This window comes from Rhea pennata, chromosome 9 (genome assembly GCF_028389875.1).
Source record: "Rhea pennata isolate bPtePen1 chromosome 9, bPtePen1.pri, whole genome shotgun sequence".
NCBI lineage: Eukaryota > Metazoa > Chordata > Aves > Rheiformes > Rheidae > Rhea > Rhea pennata.
Window position 1 is genome coordinate 17,674,577 of NC_084671.1, and position 20,343 is coordinate 17,694,919.

At 35.2% G+C, this 20,343-nt stretch overlaps 2 protein-coding genes across 6 annotated transcripts in view; both read left to right on the plus strand.

Annotated features, from left to right (window-relative positions):
* Positions 1–17,422, plus strand: part of ATR (ATR serine/threonine kinase) — a 43,496-nt gene extending 26,074 nt beyond the window's left edge. The window contains exons 30-47 of the mRNA XM_062582929.1: positions 637–728; positions 1,335–1,426; positions 1,876–2,053; positions 3,161–3,337; positions 3,733–3,892; positions 4,428–4,607; positions 5,906–6,048; positions 6,484–6,581; positions 8,551–8,783; positions 9,519–9,653; positions 10,278–10,478; positions 10,851–10,994; positions 11,752–11,902; positions 12,394–12,550; positions 12,684–12,837; positions 13,897–14,048; positions 15,522–15,627; positions 16,860–17,422. Of these exons, the coding sequence (XP_062438913.1) occupies positions 637–728; positions 1,335–1,426; positions 1,876–2,053; positions 3,161–3,337; positions 3,733–3,892; positions 4,428–4,607; positions 5,906–6,048; positions 6,484–6,581; positions 8,551–8,783; positions 9,519–9,653; positions 10,278–10,478; positions 10,851–10,994; positions 11,752–11,902; positions 12,394–12,550; positions 12,684–12,837; positions 13,897–14,048; positions 15,522–15,627; positions 16,860–17,033 (2,727 nt within the window). The 3' untranslated portion in view covers positions 17,034–17,422. The remainder of the gene's footprint in view (positions 1–636; positions 729–1,334; positions 1,427–1,875; positions 2,054–3,160; positions 3,338–3,732; positions 3,893–4,427; positions 4,608–5,905; positions 6,049–6,483; positions 6,582–8,550; positions 8,784–9,518; positions 9,654–10,277; positions 10,479–10,850; positions 10,995–11,751; positions 11,903–12,393; positions 12,551–12,683; positions 12,838–13,896; positions 14,049–15,521; positions 15,628–16,859) is intronic.
* A 465-nt stretch (positions 17,423–17,887) lies between these two features.
* The window catches only part of XRN1 (5'-3' exoribonuclease 1), a 44,306-nt gene continuing 41,850 nt past the window's right edge, over positions 17,888–20,343 (plus strand). For all 5 annotated transcript variants that reach the window (XR_009959262.1, XM_062582596.1, XM_062582597.1 and 2 more), the window contains exon 1: positions 17,888–18,013. Coding sequence is in view for 4 of the 5 variants with exons in the window: in XM_062582596.1 (XP_062438580.1) it covers positions 17,939–18,013 (75 nt within the window). In the remaining variant the exon portion in view is untranslated. The remainder of the gene's footprint in view (positions 18,014–20,343) is intronic.

The following is a 20,343-nucleotide window of genomic DNA, read 5'->3' on the forward strand; positions in this document are numbered from 1 at the left end:
CTGTTGTCTTTCATGAACTGGAACAAATCTCTTCATAGTGGATTTATACTGTAATATGCAGACGATGTTGGATTAATGGTTGATGTATCTATATACCCAGGTTTTTACTAGGACAGTTTGCTGATTTTGGACCAACCTTACTTTAGGAAGGCCTGAAGTTTGATAGTTTAAGAATCAATCAATACTGATACATGCCACAGAACTATTAAAACAAGTTGCCACAGGTTTTATTCAAAGCAATTCTGACTTACTCTTTTGATTAATGACTATCAGGAAAAATACTTGTAATATAAGAGCAGTTGGAAGTTGAGTAACAATTATTCCACTTTTATTCTCCTTTCTGTTCTTTCTCTGGGACTTACAAGTGTGTAGGACTGGAAAGCTCAATAGTACTGAATGAGCATTGTGGTTTTTATATGCCAAAAATGTTGTATTTGTATAACTCTGCTAGTAATGGGAATTGGGAAAAGTTTCCCTGTCTACCTATGGTGCAACTGGTTATGGCTTATAATAGTTATTATAAAGAGTTATACATCCAAATGACTTACTTCCTCCTTAAGACTGCCAAGAATTTCTTGAGAACATATGTGTGTGTATATTTTTTTATCTGTTTTTTTGTTTGTTTTTCATTTCTAGATTATTCATTATCATGGTGTAGTGAAGTCCATGTTAGGCCTTGGTCAGTTATCTACTGTAATTACTCAGGTCAATGGAGTACTTGCCAACAGGTACTACATGCTTTTAATACAATGTTGGAGCAATATGAAGATCTTGTATTACAGCTATGTATCAGTAGTCATTTTTGTGCATGATCAAGCATGTGAGGCCTGTTGAGTGTATCTGACTAGCAGCGTGAAGCTAGAGAACTTTTGAAGTGCTTTGTCTGTAAATTACCTCCAGAAATCTGCTCATCTGCACTGCATTCAGTGTAGATAATATGCTTTAATTTCTTAAACAGTAAAATCCTTCATCATCACTTTACAAGTCACTTGTTCCAGAGCTATTTATAGCTTAACAGGAAAAATGGATGGAAAGATGGTGATTTTTAAAATGCATCATAGAAGTTAAAAACACTACTTGTGATTTGAATTTGTGGAATGGTGATATACAGTTGTTATTTTTACTACTAGCTACCCTTTGTTTCCCTTTGTTTTTATTTAATTTTATTTAAGGCAATCTTACCTTCTTTTTGAGTAAAATGGAGAATTTTATATAAAGAATAGTTGTTAAGATTATGTAAAGCTACCTGTTAAAAAAAAAAAAAAAAAAAAGGAAAGAAAGAAAAAGTTGAGTTCAGCACAACCACTTTCATTGGTTTTGTTTCCTTCTAATAGGTCAGAATGGATTTCTGAACTGAACACATACAGAGTGGAGGCAGCCTGGAAATTGTCACGATGGGATTTACTGGAAAATTATTTGACTTCAGGTAAACTGATACCAAAATATGAAGTATTTTATTGCATTTCTTAGCAAGCATGTCTTTTAGCTTGGTCAAGCTTAAACCAAGGGGTAGTTAGTCTTGTATTTTATTGAAAGGGGAAGAGATTCTGACTAATAGTCTTCTAGATTTTGTAAAATAATTTGATTGTAAAGTGTATGATTTTTGAGTCTTAAATTTCAAACAAGTGTAAGGCCAAATTTATTTTGGGTTTGCTTTTGATGGGGGCAGGAGAGGGGAAGAAGAGGAGGGATAGATTATACTGTCTTTTAAAAATTCATTTAAGCAGTTTGGAGAAACTTACTTTGATAAAGAATTTCCAGTAGTATGTTAGGACAAATTAGCATGCTTAGACTAAGCTACTAAAGAAACAGAAAGATTTCTTTGTTTGGAGGTTGTTTCAGTTTTTTGTTTGTTTTTGTTTTTTCCTCCCAAAGATGTGAAGTCCACTACGTGGAGTGTCAGACTGGGACATTTATTGTTATCAGCTAAGAAGAAAAATGAAGCTGCTTTTTATGAAACATTGAAAGTTGTTCGAGCAGAACAGATTGTACCCCTTTCAGCAGCAAGCTTTGAAAGAGGATCTTATCAGCGAGGATACGAACACATTATCAGGTTTCTTATTTCCAAATGTCCCTGTATTTTCAAATCCAGAAAGCTCATAATCAAGTACTTGGCAGTAAGAATTTTTCATTCCCACAATAAATGGTGCTAATGTGTGTTTACTCTCACCTCTTTTGCATACTCTGCCAAGTGGAAACCTTTGAATTAAGAATTTATCCCCCGCGAAAAATACTCACAATAGATCAGTTGTATAGACTTTAAAAAGTCAGCAAGTTTATGTGAATATCAGATAATAAAAATTACAACTGAATTTTGTACTTAAAGTGGTACATAATGTTTTCGACTTAATGACTGTTTTTAATCTGCCCAGAGGCCTAAAAGCACTTCCTTCTTTTCTCAGCAAAGAACAGTAGAAGTTGAAAACTCTCACTTTAAATAGTTTTACCTGTTCTTTTTTAATAAATTTGAAGTTGGCTGTAGTAGACTAGCAACTGAGCAGACTTTTCTAAATAAAAGGCTCAGTCTGAGTATTGAGAAAGAGGAGTTTCAAAATAGTTCAATTTAGCCATTTATAAATGTTCTTTGCTATTCAGAAGCCATGACAAAGTCACTGTTTCTCTATCAGATATGCATGCCACATCTAGACTGCCAAAGCGAATGCAAAAGTATGCAAGTTCTCAACTTTGCAGCTTTACAGTAACAGTTAATAATAATGGTATTTTTAAATAAATAATTTTATTTTAAAGAAAGTTTTATTTATTTTAGAGGCAATATATTGTCTGTTATTTAAACACTTTCTTTAAAATAAAATTATTTATTTAAAAATATCATTTGTAGAAAATACGAGACTTTTCAAAGAATAATTGCTAAAAGTAATGCCTAGAAACTTCTTGATTTCTAAAACTTGACTTCCTTTCCAAGTGATCTGCATTGTTTCTGTTCAGCAGCCTGGTAAAGGAACAGTAAGAAAATAACTCATCGCTAATTCTTGATTTTATAGGTTGGGTTTTGCTGTGTTTTTGCTTTTGAAGAAAGTCCTACTGTTTGAAATTACTTACGGCCAGCTTTAGGCAAAAAATGGCAAAAGCCACAGAAAACTTATATGTAACTATAACAGCAAGTATTTTCAACATACCTGCCTTTACTTTGCTACCATAGGTTGCATATGCTATGTGAGTTGGAGCACAGTATTGGGCCAGTGTTTCAGCAATCAGATGGTGACCATGGTAGAGATTCCCTGAACTGGTGTGCTCGTATTGAAATGACCCAGAACTCTTACAGAGCAAAAGAACCGATTTTGGCACTGCGAAGGGCTTTGCTTAGCCTCAGTAAAAGGTGAGAACATGACCAGTTCTTGTCTGTCCATGTTATATGTAAATTAGAATCTAGTTTTCTGTTTGCATGTTAGGAGGCAGGATAAAAATCTGTAGAAATTTATATTGTACACAAAAGCAATCTTCTTCAACATTACTTATGTTCAAACTGGAAGAGAAAAGTGGTGTCTGTCAATTTAGAAAGGGTAAGGGAGGAACAGAGGAAAATATTTATTTTTAGGCTTAGATGGAAAAAATGAAACACAGAAGTATTACAAATAATTTTAAACTGGTTCTTTGTAATATATAGTTTATTGAGATCTTTTATTTGCATTTCAACATACTGATATTTACTTGAGATTTTGAGGCAGTATTGATAACTGAAATTTTTCGCTTCCTGCAAAAATATCTCTGCAGCCAGGATTACAGTGAATTGGTTGGTCAATGTTGGCTCCAGAGCGCTAGAGTTGCAAGGAAAGCTGGTCATCACCAGACTGCATATAATGCTCTTCTAAATGCTGGGGAGTCTACCCTCTCAGAACTTTATATAGAAAGAGCGAAGTGGCTCTGGTCCAAGGTAAGCAAAATAAAAATTGATTTTTTTTTTTTATGTACAAGAAAGTATCTTTTAGTTTTCTTCAAGAAAAAAACACTTATAATCAATATATGTAAAATGAGAAACGTCAGCAAGGAACTCAGTCATACATTCTGGTCACAGCTGAGCCACAAGAAGTTTTCACCTCTATCTGCTAGTGAGCCCTTTTCTGTATCTATTGATTCTTCTGACAGCTATGTATAAAATAGATTATCTGCTTCAGTCAAAGCAGCATAGGCTATTTTAAACAGTTTGACTTTTCTTGTATTCTTTTAACTAATTTGAGTTAGGCAGCAAACATGGGAGCAATTGCTGAGCTAATCTAAAGGAACAATGATGCTGTAAAAAAAGGGGAATATAAGAAGCATCTGAAGACAGTAATAGCCTAATATCCAGTCACCACAATCAGAATGGTCTAGAACACAGCTGTGAAATTTGCTTTACCTTAGTGGCAATTGCAAACTATTTTTCATCTCTTTTATTTAAAGTAAATGAAATGTTTTCCTCTTTCCATTAGGGTGAGGTTCACCAAGCACTGATTGTTCTGCAGAAAGGGGTTGAGTTATGTTTCCCCGAGAATAAAGCACCTTGTGATACCAAAAATCAACTCATCCATGGTCGGGCAATGCTGCTAGTGGGCAGATTTATGGAAGAAACTGCTAATTTTGAAAGCAACGCAGTTATGAAAAAGTACAAGGTAATTTAAAATGCTAATTAACAGGACAGCAGTTTTTAATAATGTAACAAAATATCTGTTATTATGTAAACTATGACAACTTCCAGAAGCATCAACCGACTGTCACTGGTATTAAAAGGTCAATGTGTAGGAAGGAAGTGGTGGTTCTTTTAAAGGTAAAACCATCTGAATTTGCTTTAGCATGATATGTCAATACATGGAAGTCTACAGTTCCTAATAGTGGAAGCTAAATATAGCTGATACACTTGTGTATACGCCCTATTAAGGTAAAAAATCTGTGAGTGTATGTTTTTTTTCTTACAAATATACAAATTAGAATTTCTCACTAAAATGTGAGTTACTCTTAAAAGACAATGTGATTACCTTGATGCTCTTCTCTCACTTTACTGTTACTCCTCTCTGGAAGTGACTTACAAATCTGCTTTAAATTTATTTCCAGCTTCCCAAGAATTAGGAAAGAGGTCACTGGTATATTTTCTTTAACAATACAGTGCTACATTGCTTCCTGTTGTTAGGCCACTGTAATACTGTCTTGGAATGTTTTAGTATTGCCTACTAAACCAGTAGTACATGTAGATCTTTATGCTTCCTGAAAAGTAGTATGTCTTCTCTCCAAGTTTTGCCATTTGATGGTGTTAATACTTACTGTTATCTTACTAATTAGAAACTGCAATAACAGTCATTTAGAGAAGGGTCTAATGAACACACCAACTCAAATGAACATTGGAATAATGGAAAACAATAGAATCTCAGTGGATTACATAAAAGCATTGTGATGTTTAGAATTCTCTAATATCTAAATATTGGCATTGGAAACAAGCTGACATTATTACAGAATAGATGTCACTTGTTATTTATATCCTAATATATGTCACACGAATTCTTGGGATTTTTTTTTTAGTATAACACTTCTAGACTGAAAATAGAAACATAAGAAATATCTTGTTTCACTTTTTCCAAAAATTAAAAGAAACACAATATTTTATTTCAAGATCATGAACTTCATTATAATATTTTTAATGAAGCTATAATCTTTTCTGGTTGAGGAATACTATATCTTAAATTATCTTGCTGTCTCCAAATTCAAAAGCAATTTTAATAACAGACCTCTAGTTTATAAGGTATTTCTGGGCAAAGTTATACTTTTGGTGTTAAAATTGCACTTTTCTATAATTTGCACAAAAGTAACTAGTAAAAGATTCTTGTTTCATTAGAATCACCTATTTTGTTTTAAATATTACCCCACTCATGCCCTGTCATTTCAAAAAGTAATTCTCTCTCTTTTTTTTTTGTTGCAGGATGTTACAATTTTTTTGCCAGAATGGGAGGATGGACATTTTTATCTTGCTAAATACTATGATAAATTAATGCCTATGGTAACTGACAATAAGATGGAAAAGCAAGGAGATCTGATTAGATATATAGTTCATCATTTTGGCAGGTTGGACACTACAGCATCTTTGTGTAGTTTCTACAGAAAGATTACACTATTCATACTGAAAAAGACATTTTATAAAAATACATTGTCTTTTAGCAGTAGAGTTTAAATTTTTAGGCAATAATGTAAAACAAAAAAAACACTGAATTCATTATTTAGTACCCAATAGAGTTTACTTCTACCTTCTAAATAAGCAATCATCTCTGTCATCTAAAACAGGACTGGTACTTACTAAGTTAACTATTTCATCTGCAGTTTTGATTAATACAGACTGAACTTTTGTATGTTAGTAAACTTTTAACTATTGAAGATGCATTAAAATAGCAAATAATAGATTTCTAAAGTGCACCATAGAATATGAAGCAATTAAGTATGTACAATTTGTAAGATTTTTAATGTATTGTTTTAACATACTGTGATTTAAACATGTAATAACAGGTCTCTGCAGTATGGAAACCAATTCATCTATCAGTCAATGCCAAGAATGCTATCTCTGTGGCTGGATTTTGGAGCAAAAGCATATGAATGTGATAAAGGTAGAACATTTTTTCCAAGTACATATTTCCAGTGTCATACTTTTATATAGACTATTGAAAGAATAATGAAAGATACTTAGAGTACTTTGTTTAGACTTACTGCCTGAAATTATATGAAAACAAGGTACTATTACTATTTTTTTAATTGTAGAATGTTAGTATGTAAGAAGGTATGAATTATTTTAAAATCCTCAGAAATATTTTTTTCAATACGCAAGGAGAGATAAATGTTTCTTAAATTGCTTAAGTCAAAAAAGAGAAATAAGAAAAATCACTTGCATGTAACCTATCACTTAAAGTTGCCTCATAATGAGCAGTATGTCTGTATACATTTGTTGTAGTAAAGTACTTGGCTTTGGTTTGATTTTTTTTTTTCTGGCTTTGTTGGATTCCAATTGCTGAAGGAATTTTATTCAAATTTAAATGAGAAAAATACTCTTGTAGATAGCGTCCAGGCATGTGAAATTACTGCTTTAGATGCATTTAGGGGAGGGGAGGGGAAGTTTTTGAACCAATGAAAATTGCAGTTAGCAATGCCTGCATGTCTGGAGTTAAGCAAAGAGATCATTGTGGCTCACTGATCTTGCCTCATTCTCTACACTTACGTCAACTGAATTTGGTGGCAGTCGTGCATGAGCTACTGCCTTCTCTACTGCTGCTGTGCTTGCTATTCATGCTGGGTCTTCTGTTGCTGGGGGTAGGAGCAAGTGGGCCAACTCCATTCCTTTTAAAGACTCTTTTTCATTTCCACTCCACAAAAGAACATTGGGATTCATTTTGTAGGGAAATATTATGGACTGTTGTTGCTTTTGTTTTGTTTTATGACTTTAGAGGAGTCCTAGACATCTGTAACATTAACTAGAATTATTTGCTCCCAAGAAAACATTATGTAAAATCTTTGGTGATACCCCAAGCTATAGTAGCTGTTATACTGTACATTATTTACTTGGGTATATATCCTATTTTACTGCATTATCAATGTAGAATATTTTTAATAAAGAAGCTAGCTATTTTAGTCAGGAAAGCTGAGGGGTTTTTTTTCTTTTTGTTTGGTTGGTTTGTTTTCTTTTTAAAGCTGGGAGGTAGATGTTAAGCCTACCCATCTGGTCCATGGCCCCATTCTCCTTCTGCAGGTTTAAGTGGCCATGATACCTTGGGGTGATAGAGGAACTGTTTGTACTGTGGCATCCATGGAAAGAGCTCAAAAATAAGCCAAACAGAATCATCTTATGGAGTAAATTCAGTGCACAAGTCACAAGTCCATTTCCTCCAGCTCCTGCTCCTGTCCAATCTTATTTTCTTTCTTTCTTCTTTTATTTTTTTTTTCTTAAAGGAGGCATAAATAGAATTGAAAAACCTGAGAACTGGAGAAAGAACTTTTACATTGATAAATTATTTGGCAGTGGGAACCCCACTGAACACACCCCAACCCTGCCAACTCTCAATTATTTGCTGGGGGAATTTCCAGATTTTGGATTATTTTTCCCCTTACATTTGTTTACAGCACATTGCCACAAGCAGTACATGTTCCTTTCTCCCAGGCCTGGTTCTTCCTTCTGTTGTTTAAGGCTTTGTTCTCTACACAAATCTGTTTACAAGTTATCAAACATGAAAGTAATAATAGTTCTTATAGCCTTATTTAAATGTTTCCTATCCTTTGGGTTTTTTTAAGGGTGCGAGGAGGGTTTTTTCATGTATTATTTTGTCTGTGCTTGTTTATTTCATTCCTAGCCATACCTCTTGTAATTCTGGTTCATTAATAACTCAAACGCAATAATTATTTATAAGTAATTGAGTTACTGAATGACATATAAAAAGAACTTTACATTAGTAGAGTCTTTCCTTTTTTCCCTTTTAGAGTTTTGTTTTTTTTTTCCTTTTGGTTTGTGAAAAGTTGACAACAAAATATTTTTCTGTAGGCTTGATTTAAATGATTTTAAAGAATATAATCTTGTTTTGTGTTTTTCAGCAAGCCGTTCAGAACGTGTTCAAATGAAAAACGATTTAGCTAAAATAAATAAAGTGATTACAGAGCACACCAGTCACCTGGCACCTTATCAGTTTCTGACAGCTTTTTCTCAGTTAATCTCACGAATCTGTCATTCTCATGATGAAGTCTTCGCTGTTCTGATGGTGATCGTTGCTAAAGTGTTTCTAGCCTATCCACAGCAAGCAATGTGGATGATGACTGCTGTGTCCAAGGTACCGTGATAAGGACAGCTACATTTTCATTAAGTTTGTAAAACTATTTTTATCAGAGAGAAATGTAACTATAACCTATTTTACTGAAGATTATAAGAAATAATAAAGTGTTTTAGTAGCTGTGACAGTGTTGCGGAGCAGGATATGTTGCTGTCTTTGCAAAAGATTTTATTGCGGGTCAACCTAAAGTTCAGATATTATAGTTTAAATGCTCCAAACTAGGATGCTAACCTAGATGCATCCTGACTTGTATGATACATTGAGAAGGAAATCTGAATTAACAGAGAGCTGAAGAACTGGGTGGCTATTGACAGGTTTTTGCTGTTTTTAAACAGTACTTCCAATTTTATGATCAAATATTTAATCCTCTGCCTTGATTAAAATAAACTAGATTTATTGCTTATTCCTAAAACCTATATGATTGTAAGATTGTTTCAACAAAAACTGGGAAGCATAGTACAGTCTTTTCTTTGGGGCTGGTATGTTCTTGAACATTAACCATTAGTTGTGGGATTCTTCAGAATGGTTTAAGATTAGAATAATACTCCTTACTTGTCTTCGTCCCTCCTTCCCAAATACCACTTTGAAACTGTTAAGTTCAGGTGTCAGATCTGAATAGGAGACTTCTCTTCTGTCATATTAAATATGACAAGCAAGGAGTAAAGAAAAAATATGTTTTTGAGAACTTTAAGTGGTTCAACTTCTTAATAAAATTTAACTTTGCTCTCTTTTCAGTCCTCTTACCCTATGCGTGTCAATAGATGTAAGGAAATTCTGAACAAAGCTATCCACATGAAGGAATCTTTAGGAAAATTTATTGGTGATGCAACACGCCTTACGGATAAGCTATTAGAACTATGCAACAAACCGGTACTTCTAGAAATAATCACATGACATGCATTAATTCATTTATTTAAAAATGTTATACAGAAGCTTCTTCTGATAATATTAACCTGTTCATTTTATTGGCATAGTTTCTCTTAAATTGCAAGTACCTTGTAAAACATTTTTATTTTTGAAGTATTTTGTAAAAAAAAACTTTCAAAAAACAGAAAATAGTTCTAAGTAAGCATGTTATAAATACTTACATGCACAATGATGCATTTTTTTTAGTGCATGGCATTTACATTGCTTATAATTAAATGTCTTTTTTCTTTCATGTTTGATTCTTCCCCAGTAAATTTACAGAGTTTTAATAAAACAAAAATAGGCTGGTTGTGGTGTTGTCATGAACAAATGAACTTGCTAATAGAGCTAAAATTTAGTAAAACCTTTAATTAATTTATATTACGTTCATAATGAAAACTAGATGAGCAATAATTAATGTATTTTGTTTGAACCACACTCATTTAATTTGAAATTTAATTTGCCTTTTTTCTGATTACCAAAAGTAATTAGTAATTGTAATGTAAAATAGTAAGTGTAATTAGTAATGTAAAATAGTAAGAATGTTTTAAGTATTTATTTTTAACTTATGAAAAACATTTGTTTAAGGTTGATGGAAACAGCTCAACATTAAGCATGAGTATTCATTTCAAAACACTTAAAAGATTGGTGGAAGAGCACACATTTAGTGAGATTCTCATTCCTTTACAATCTGTGATGATACCAACTCTTCCTTCAATCCCTGGCACACATGCTAACCATGATCCTTTTCCTGGATGCTGGGCCTACATTTCAGGCTTTGATGATACGGTAAGCCTCTGATTAGCATCTAATTTAAAGTTTAATGTCATATACTCAAAAAAAATGTCAAATAGTCAAAAACACATCAAAAAAGTATAGCTGAGTTTATTTTCTTAGTTCTCTAGAAATGGAGGAGTGAGGAGGCATAGAAGTTTACTTCATATTTACATTCACGAAAATGAATGGCTTCTGACATAACAGCATGAGAAGCATATGGCCTCTTAGCGTTTAGGTCAGATTTTGGCCTGAGATCAACATGCTGTAAATACCATATGAGCACCATGAAAGTGCTAACATAATTTGTTATAATGGTCTATTACAGTTACAGTTTGTTTTGTAGGAATTGATACAGGTGTTAATAAAGAATTTAATTTTCCTTAGGTTGAAATTCTTGCATCACTTCAAAAGCCAAAAAAGATCAGCTTAAAAGGTTCAGATGGGAAATCTTATATTATGATGTGTAAACCAAAAGATGATCTAAGAAAAGACTGCCGGCTCATGGAATTCAACTCTCTTATTAATAAGGTTTGATGAGTTAGAAAATCAGATACATTATACTTGCTGACTAGAATAAAATGATGAACTAACTAACAAAGAAGTACTTAGCTCCTAATCTCGAGGAAGAATTTACTGGAGAAGAGAGTAAAAATAACAAAATTTTAAAGATAGCAAAATATTTTATCCCAACTGACATCAACAGCATTTGAGAATGCATAACTTCATCATTGTTTTCAGAAGTCTACAAGTATAACATTTTGCCAAAATAATTGCTTATTGTAGAGGAAATATACAGGAAAGGTTGATTCTCATAATGTCAATCCTGCTGTTACATTTCATATGAAGAATATTTTTATATTCTTAATAAATAATGGGTTCATTCTATTTTTCTTAGTAAAAATGTTGCCGTACTTGTTATTTTAGTCATATTTTGCTTCTCAGCAGTACACCAAAGGTTAACTTACCATATTTTCCACAAGGTCAAGGCAAATGATAATATTTCTGAAGCACTAACACAATGCTGATTTCAAATACTACTTTTGAAAGGTTTACTTAGGCCATGTACAAGTTACACAATTTCTCTTACTTAATTCTCTTTCAAAGTGACTTCAGAGGAAAGATGAACATTCTGCTTGCATTTGTCCTATTGCTGACAATGAAACTCAGAATTTTAAATTGTAGATGGTAGGATGGGAAAGTAAATGTGGATAAAATGGTTTGTGTATTGGTATATTTTGTTTATATATGTTGTTTGTTAATATAATTTATTTTCTTTTGTGAATAGTGCTTGAGAAAAGATGCAGAGTCACGTAGGCGAGAACTCCATATTCGAACCTATGCAGTTATTCCATTAAATGATGAATGCGGCATAATTGAATGGGTGAACAATACTGCTGGTTTAAGAAATATCCTGATAAAACTTTACAAGGAAAAAGGTAAAGAACTATTTTATGTAACATTCCTCTGAGAGATTTATGGGAGGAGAGAGAAGAGGATGTTAAAATATAGATGGAATTACATTATTGTATTAAAATACCCCAAATTTTAAAATCTCAAAAACGATCTGATTGTGTGCAGATGTCTGTGAATATGGAAGACCAAACATCTGAGTTGAAGATGATGATGAGTGGCTTTTGATTTGTGTAAAACCACTTGCTTGCCTGAGCTGCTTTTTCAGTGAGGGTTTTTTTTTTTTATTTTATTTTTAGACTACTTTCCTGCCTACCACCAAGATGTTCTGGGTTATTTTCTTTTTGTTTGCTCATTTATTTCAATTTTATTGAAATGTTTATATTATCTAAAATACCCTATTTGGGTCAAAATGTGGTAAGTATTACTGCATAGTAATAGTATGTGTGAGGCTTTATTTTTTTATGGGGGTTTTTGTTTGTTTGTTTGTTTTCTTAACTGAGAAGGTCTTTTACAGGTATTTATATGACCGGAAAGGAATTACGTCAGCACATGCTTCCAAAGTCAGCACCTTTGTCTGAAAAGCTGAAAATGTTCAAAGAAGTCCTTCTGCCCCGTCATCCTCCTCTTTTTCACGAATGGTTTCTTAGAACATTCCCTGATCCTACTTCATGGTGAGTGACTGGGATTGGGCTAGCTCAAGAATATATATTTCATATATTTCAATAAATGTAAATGATGCTAATGAATAAGGGCATCTCAAGGAGGTGATTTTTAGACTTTCATATTAGATTTTTATTCCTACAGGTACAATAGTAGGTCAGCCTACTGTCGTTCTGTTGCAGTCATGTCAATGGTAGGGTATATACTTGGTCTAGGAGACCGTCACGGTGAAAACATCCTGTTTGATTCTTTGACTGGTGAATGTGTGCACGTGGATTTCAACTGTCTTTTCAATAAGGTGAGAAATGTTCCTTCCCAAACTTGCCCTTTATTCTACACAGATGAAAGTTATAAATTTCTACTGCCTTGGGGGTTTTTTACTTTAAAAATAAAATTAAAAAAGTATCTGTTGTATTATCTGTATGTCACTTTATTTCTTACTTATACACAGCAGGCAATCTTGGACACATAAAGAGTATGTGATTGTTCTATATACATTAGAATATATGGCATTAATGAAAGCCAGCTTTTTGATTTAATGTCAGATAAGCATTCTTTGGATACTCTGATAAAGTTCCAAATTTTAGAGCATTTTGGGCTGGTTATACTATGTGACTCTCCTCCCTTCACTACCACCCCTCCAAACAAAGCTGTAATTACAGTCTTTGTACTCTTACGTGTACAATTCTGCTGCTGTCAGGAGTTTCTTGATTTCTAACACTCAGCACAAAAATTCCAATGGTTCTATAAAAATAAGCAGCAGAATTGTGGCCAGAGTGGGCTTTGGGGTTTTAGTATTTCTGCCACAAGATGTTTTTGATGTGGAATTTCTGCCCTTTTTAATTCAGACCAGTGAAGCAGAGAAAATTACTCTTGTTACCTTTTCGGTAAGCCTAAATTATCCTACATAATCCTTAATTAAAAAAAATTTTTTTATCAGATCTATAAATGGTTAGGGAAAACAAAAGTTAGGATTTTGTGTGAGACCATGGAACAATTTTATACATACATATATGTATGTATATATGTATAAAATGTATATATATATTTTTTTTATTTTTATATATATATATATATATATATAAAATTTGTATGGCTAAAAGGGACTGAAATTTAAAACCTGTATTACTGTTTTAAAACAGGAAAATAAATGTTATTTGGGCATTGGTATGCTTTACTCACAGTAATTTGCTCTAACTAGTTGAGAAAGAGCAGTGGTCTGAAACATCTCCGGTCACCTAGGTATCTGCCAGACAATGCTGAGGAAAAAAAACAAACAATGCAAATTTACTGTTTGTTTAATTAAATAATGTTTAAAATGAAAATAACTTTTTTTTTTTTTTTAATGAATGTAAAGGGAGAAACTTTTGAAGTTCCAGAAATTGTTCCTTTTCGTCTTACTCATAATATGGTTAATGGAATGGGTCCGATGGGAACAGAAGGTCTCTTCCGAAGAGCTTGCGAAGTCACAATGAGGCTGATGCGTGATCAGCGAGAGCCTCTAATGAGGTACAGCAACAGTTTTTACTATAAACTCTGAAAAAACTGTCTGTAGTCCAAACATACGAAACAGTGACTGCTGGATAATATGCCAATTTTAGCATATGCCAGTCATGCAGCTCAGTTTGACTATGATATACAGTTAAATATACATCAATATAAATGTTCACTGCTAATTTTTTTAGACTCATCTCAGTGCTTTGTTATCACTACAGATAGCTAATGTTACATATCAAAAATTTGTACATGTTCTTGAAATACGCTTTTTTCATTTACTATATAATTTTCTTCATTCCTCCTGAATTAAATCCACATTGTTGCCAGACTTTTCAGATGTGAGGAAAAATTCAAATGCTTGGTGTTCTAATATTTGACATAAGTGCTAGGCTTCTAGTGTGCTAGGCATCTACAGTGAGAATAAAAGTTAAGATAGTCACACACATCTTTACCAATATCTGACATAGACTATGCACAAATTCTATTGCAACTGTTTGTGTCATCTGGAAAGATCACTGTATCTCTCGGATGAGGTTTATTTTCTCCATGTTTCAACTGACAAAGTGATAGGGTAAGTCCTCTCTAATTCACTTCAAGCAAAGTCACTTAGGCTAATGTAAACATCAGATGCAAGTGATTTCAGCTAACAAAAAAATTGTCAGAAACAAATTAGAGAAGAGTTTTCTTCATAAGATTGTAGGGGATATCACTTGCAATTGATGAATTTTGGGGAAACATAGTGTGTTCAGTAGGTAATCTGAATTCCTGAATGCATGTATAATTCCAAGAACAACAGGCAGAGTTGCTTTGGAATTACAAGTTTCAAGGGAGAAAGCAGAAGTACACAGGAAAGTTCAGAGTATTGAAATCTTTGAGTAAATTAAAATTGAGTTTTGATGCATGTCTTAGAAGTGGTATTATATAGCTGATACCCTTCTCTGGTGGCAAAAGTATTGAAGAAACCACTGACTCTCAGAGGTATTATTTATGTCTTAAAAAATAAAAAGGGCGCAAGACTTTCATATGTTAAGATTAAAAAAAAGAGTTTTATTGGAAGAGCAGTGTGAAGACTAGATAATAGCATTATTTTGCTGTTTTATGAATAGTTTGCCTATCTGCTATTTTAGTTGCAAATTTTGCTGAGGAATAATATGACGTCTGACATAAAATGTTAGATAACAAACTACTTTGGAGTGGGAGTCATGGGCAAGGCTAGTCTCTATGAAATTAATAGCAGTGAAAGGGAGACAGCTGTAACAGAAATAGATACCTGCTTTTCATGTTAACAGCTTTTTTCCTGTCACTTCAGAATGCGGGAGTGTATGTCAACTTAAAAGGCAAACAATAATATTTTGGTTTTGGAAGTGTAAAATTTCTTGTTTTAAAAATTAAATGTGTCAAAATCAGATGGAGGAAATATGTATCTTACTCTTTTTCTACACAGTGGTTTTTTTTTCTTTTTTTTTTTTTAATATATATATTCAGTGTCTTAAAGACTTTTCTCCATGATCCTCTTGTGGAGTGGAGTAAACCTGTCAAAGGGAATACAAAAGCACTGGTGAATGAAACTGGAGAAGTTGTCAATGAAAAGGTTAGTTGCAAGCAAGCATAGCATAAGGTATTTCAAATATCACAGTGTCCATTATGGTTGCAATATGGTTGCATATCTTCTAACTGAAACTTCAATTTTCTTGAGTTTTTTAATTTTAAAAATATTCTCTCTCTCTCTCTCTCTTTTTTTTTTTTTTTTTTTTTTTTTTTACTCTTATGACAGTGTTAATAGTATTTATCCACAGGATATAATTATAGTATTTTTGATTGATAGAAATTGTAATTAATAATGAACAAAGAGTCCATAATTCTGTTGTTTAGATTACCAAACTGGTAGTAGGATGGGGAAGGCTCCTGCTTCCCCTCACTCTGACAATTGCACAGTCCTCTAGATTTACAGTGATGCTGATATCTGGAGTCCTCTCCATGCATATTTTTGTACTTTTTGTGAGTGCACGTTTATTACAGCATAAATGCTGATATACTTGTTAAAATAAAGATTTCTTGATTTATAACTTCTTTTATAGCTGCTGATAAATATGATATTATTTGTCTAAAATATAGCCTGCACCAACTGTAGTATTTATTTTCTTTCTCTTTTGCAAAATTTGGGGATTTTTTTCCATAAAAAGAGTATCTACTGAAAAGGACTGAATATGTAATAGCCAGATAAAACTTAGGGAGCACTGATAAACAGACCAACAAAGAAAGAAAACTGTAATATTAAAGCTATATTGCAACCAAAAGCTTAACAGTTCTTTGAGCACAGAAAATCTTCCTGTGTTCAAATGATTACTAACCAGGCTATGTCAGCATAGTCATTTAGTTACAGGACCACCCATGTAGTTGTATTTGTTAACTGTGGGGTTTTTTTTGATAGGTGCCAATATATAACATACTTGAGCTCTAAATGAAAATGAGTATAACTCGTATGAGCTAGCTACAGTAATTGAGCCTCAGAACTGCTTGTTTTGAGTTACTCCACACAACCTGTTACTAGACTTCATTTTCAGTTGCTCATAATTCTGGCCTATATTTTCCAGACTGGATGTCTCAACCAATATATGTCCATTTCAGAGAATGATTTTTAAGAGTTTGTTATTTTCAAAGTAATTTGTATTCATCTGGGTTTTGTATTAAATTGGCATTTCATTGACAATTGATTAAGTTGACGTTTTCAAATATCCTGATAACAGGTGTTTCTGTATTTTAAGGTATGGAAGTTCGTGGACAGTAGAAATTTACATTTTTTCCTTTTTTCTTTGTTTCTAGGCCAAAACTCATGTCCTTGATATAGAACAGCGTCTGCAAGGTGTAATTAAGACTAGAAACAGAATAAAAGGATTACCTTTATCTATTGAGGGGCATGTTCATTACCTTATTCAAGAAGCAAGTGATGACAACCTGCTGTGCCAGATGTATATGGGCTGGGCTCCATATATGTGAAATATGTTCATTTTGGAAAGATAACGTTGACAATGATGTAGCTGTAATATTCTTTAACAAGAAGCGTTATATCACCCTTAGAATATAACTCGCCACTTTTGTTGATTTCTGATTTTAAGCGGCAGCACAGTTTTATTAATTGGAAGCCTATGTAAGCGGCACATTTGCAGTATCTATTATAAACTGCAGATTTGCAAAGCGTTATGACTTGTTTTGTATACATGTAGAGAACAGTGCACATAACTGTTAAATAGACTGTACAGTTCTCTGCGAGTTTTTCTTATGTATATAGAGATTCCAACTACGTAAAAAATATTCTCAAAGAATGTTGTGTGCTAATTATACTTTTTCTTTTGTAGAGTTTTTGTAATTCATTCACTTGTGGATTAGGGCAGTTGCTATTAAAGTTTTATATTGGCCTAATATAAAGTGGTGCTTTCAACTTTTTCTAGTCATAGTTCCGAAGGGCTTTCTAAAAATAATATTTCTGTTTTGCAGTAGAAGTCTAGTTTTGGTTGCCTGCGACTTTCTTCCATGTGGGTGTCTCTAATGTCTAAAAAATTATTTGGGATCTTAAATCTTGTCAGGAAGACACCAGTGAAACGTTACCGTGCTCTGAAACCGCTCCCGCCCCGCCCGCCGCCGCGGGCGCCAAGCTGGGGGCGAAGAGCCCGAGCCGCGGATTCCCGGCGGCGAGCCGCGGGCCTGACCCCGCCCCCGCCGCGCCGCTCTGTCCGCCTCTCTATGGGCGGCGCGGGGCGCTCTGCGCGGCGCTCTATGGCAGGCGGGCGGCGCGGCTGTCAGTACGGCGCGCCGGAAGGAAGGCGGAGCGGGGCCCGGAGGGGTTCGGGTTCGGGTCCGAGTCCGGGTCCGGGTCTGGGTCCGGCGGGGCGGGAGCGGCGGCCATGGGCGTCCCCAAGTTCTACCGGTGGATCTCGGAGCGGTACCCCTGCCTCAGCCAGGTGCTGAAGGAGCATCAGGTGAGGCGGGGGCGGCCGCCGAGGGCCCCTGCGCCTCCGCGCCGGCCGGGGGGTCCTGCCCGCCGCGGCGGGCCGGGCGAGGCAGCGGGCCGGGCGCGCGGCTGGGAGCGGCGGAGGCCGGCGGGGCGCTGTGCGACGCTGGAGCCTGCCCGAAAATGCCTGGTGGTGGGAATTCGGCGCTCAGATGCCGAGTTCGCGGGGACCGGCTGTCGGGCTGGGGCAGGCGCGGGCGGCAGCGCCGAGCGCAAGCCCCTGAGGAGCGGCCCGGCGCCCCGCGGCCTTTAGGGTTTGTTTCTCGGGGCCGAGCGACCCCCAAGTGGGCTGGAGCTTTCTGTGAATCCCTCCTTCCCTTGGCGTTCCTGGGCACTTGTTACGGCCGGGCACGGTCCGGTTCTCGTTTCCGTGAGCGGGGCAGAAGCCCGGAGTTCCGGTGTCACTGGGCTCTGACGAGCTGCCGCTGCGGGCGGCGAACGGCGCGGCAGCGGTCGGGGAGAGGTTTTACAGCTCTGCCGCGTTTCCTTGTTGCCTGACGTGTAGGGCAGTTCGTATGAGCAGGAAAAAAATGAGAACGCTAAAAGTTGGGAAAGGTAAGCTGCAAATAGTGCTGTTAACAAAGAGACAAAAAAAAAAAAAAACAGGCATAGTTTGAGAGCAGTCGTGTTTTATACCTGTTAGATAAAAGCTCTTAATTTTTCATTATTGTTTCACATTTGCATTATGGATGTGGTTTGATAGTCTAGGTAACGATATTCTGAGAGAAGTTAGGTGAAAATTAAAGATCTGTTTGAGTGTTAATACCTCGTTTCTAAGTAGATACCATTTAAAAAGATTAGATAGATACTGTATCAACACTTCTCGAGAATCCTTTGCTCAAATGATTCCAGACCTGGACTTTCGACCCTTTCTTGTAGTTTCATGGGGCAAAGCAATTTTCAGAGTTTGGCTCTTTCCCTAAGATTTATTGGATTTCCCTGCAGCATTGCTTAGAGTCCAGTTCAGTAGCCTGGGCTGCTAACTGAAACTGGTGACAGCTTTAAGCTTCTGCCGAAGAACTGTGAACCTTGGCAGCTAAGCAGCCAGCGTGTGTCTGCTTCAGTCAGTGGAGTAGAAGCTGGGCAATGCTTCTATGCTTTCTGAAAGGGGCTTTTAGAGCTCTTAAGGTAAAGCACTGCTTAACCTTACGTATGTGAATGCTAGTATCGTTCTGAATTTTGTCCTTTTGAAAGCTAGATGATGTTGTTTGCATCTGTGAAAGGAGGTGTTGTTATTTATTAAAAAAAGAAAGAAAAACTATTCAACTCTGTTATTTATGATGTTGAACTTCAACAGTTTTACGAATCCACGTGCTTCCTGTTCTCTACCAGACTGCTCAAGGGTACAGATCCTACTAGCATCTGGATTAGGTTTTCAAACTGTTTCAAAATGTTATTTTCCAGCATGTTATGTACAAGAGAGAGGTTGATCTTCAATTAACTTAGAAGTTTTATATTTTAGAAATTGATGCTTTGATATATCAGTACAATGGGTCTATGCAGTAGCCATTCTAGGTGATAACTGCTCTCTTAGGTTTTTCAGTGCTTAAATGTTTGTTTTCAACTTCTATTTGGGCCAAACAGAATCAGTTTGATGTTTTTTTTTGCCAAAATATATCTGAACTCCGGTTTGTTACAGTTTGTAAGCAAGAGGGTCAGCTGAGCTATGCTGTCACCATTACATGTTTACAACAGTAAGTAGAAGTTGTCATTTGAACAGAAAACCTGAAATACCACTTGAGATGACTTCACTTGACTTTATTTTGAAGACAATTCTAAGTTGTCCAGAGTATGGCTACTCAATGTTTTGAGTACTTCAACTCAAAATATTCCTTAAGAATCTTTAGACCATCAACTTTAATTTTCCTTAATTGGTCAGGCAGCTTTTTGTCTGAAGTGTTGACCTCTGATATGTTTTCTAGGATTTGGGAAAGGGAGTTTCTTGTACAGCTTAACATCACCTGTTTGAGTTCAGAGTCAGAACTCTGGGAAAAACAAGCTTGATTGTAAATTTTCACAACAATCACAGCAATAAAGATGTTGTTGAAAGTGTTGATGTTATTATTTGATCTGATTCCTTTTGAACTCTCAAAATCAGTCTGTGAAAGACAGAATGGTTTGCACTTTGCCTTGTAAAACTAATGGAAGAAGAGTTCTGTAGGCTTCTTAAGTGCTGTTGAATTTTCATTAAGTTAAATATCTTACTTAAGCTTGATGCTAACCTTGATAGGCTTGTTAGGTTGGCTGTGCATGGTGCTATCTAGTATTCCACTATTTGGACTGCCCCACTGCTCCTGT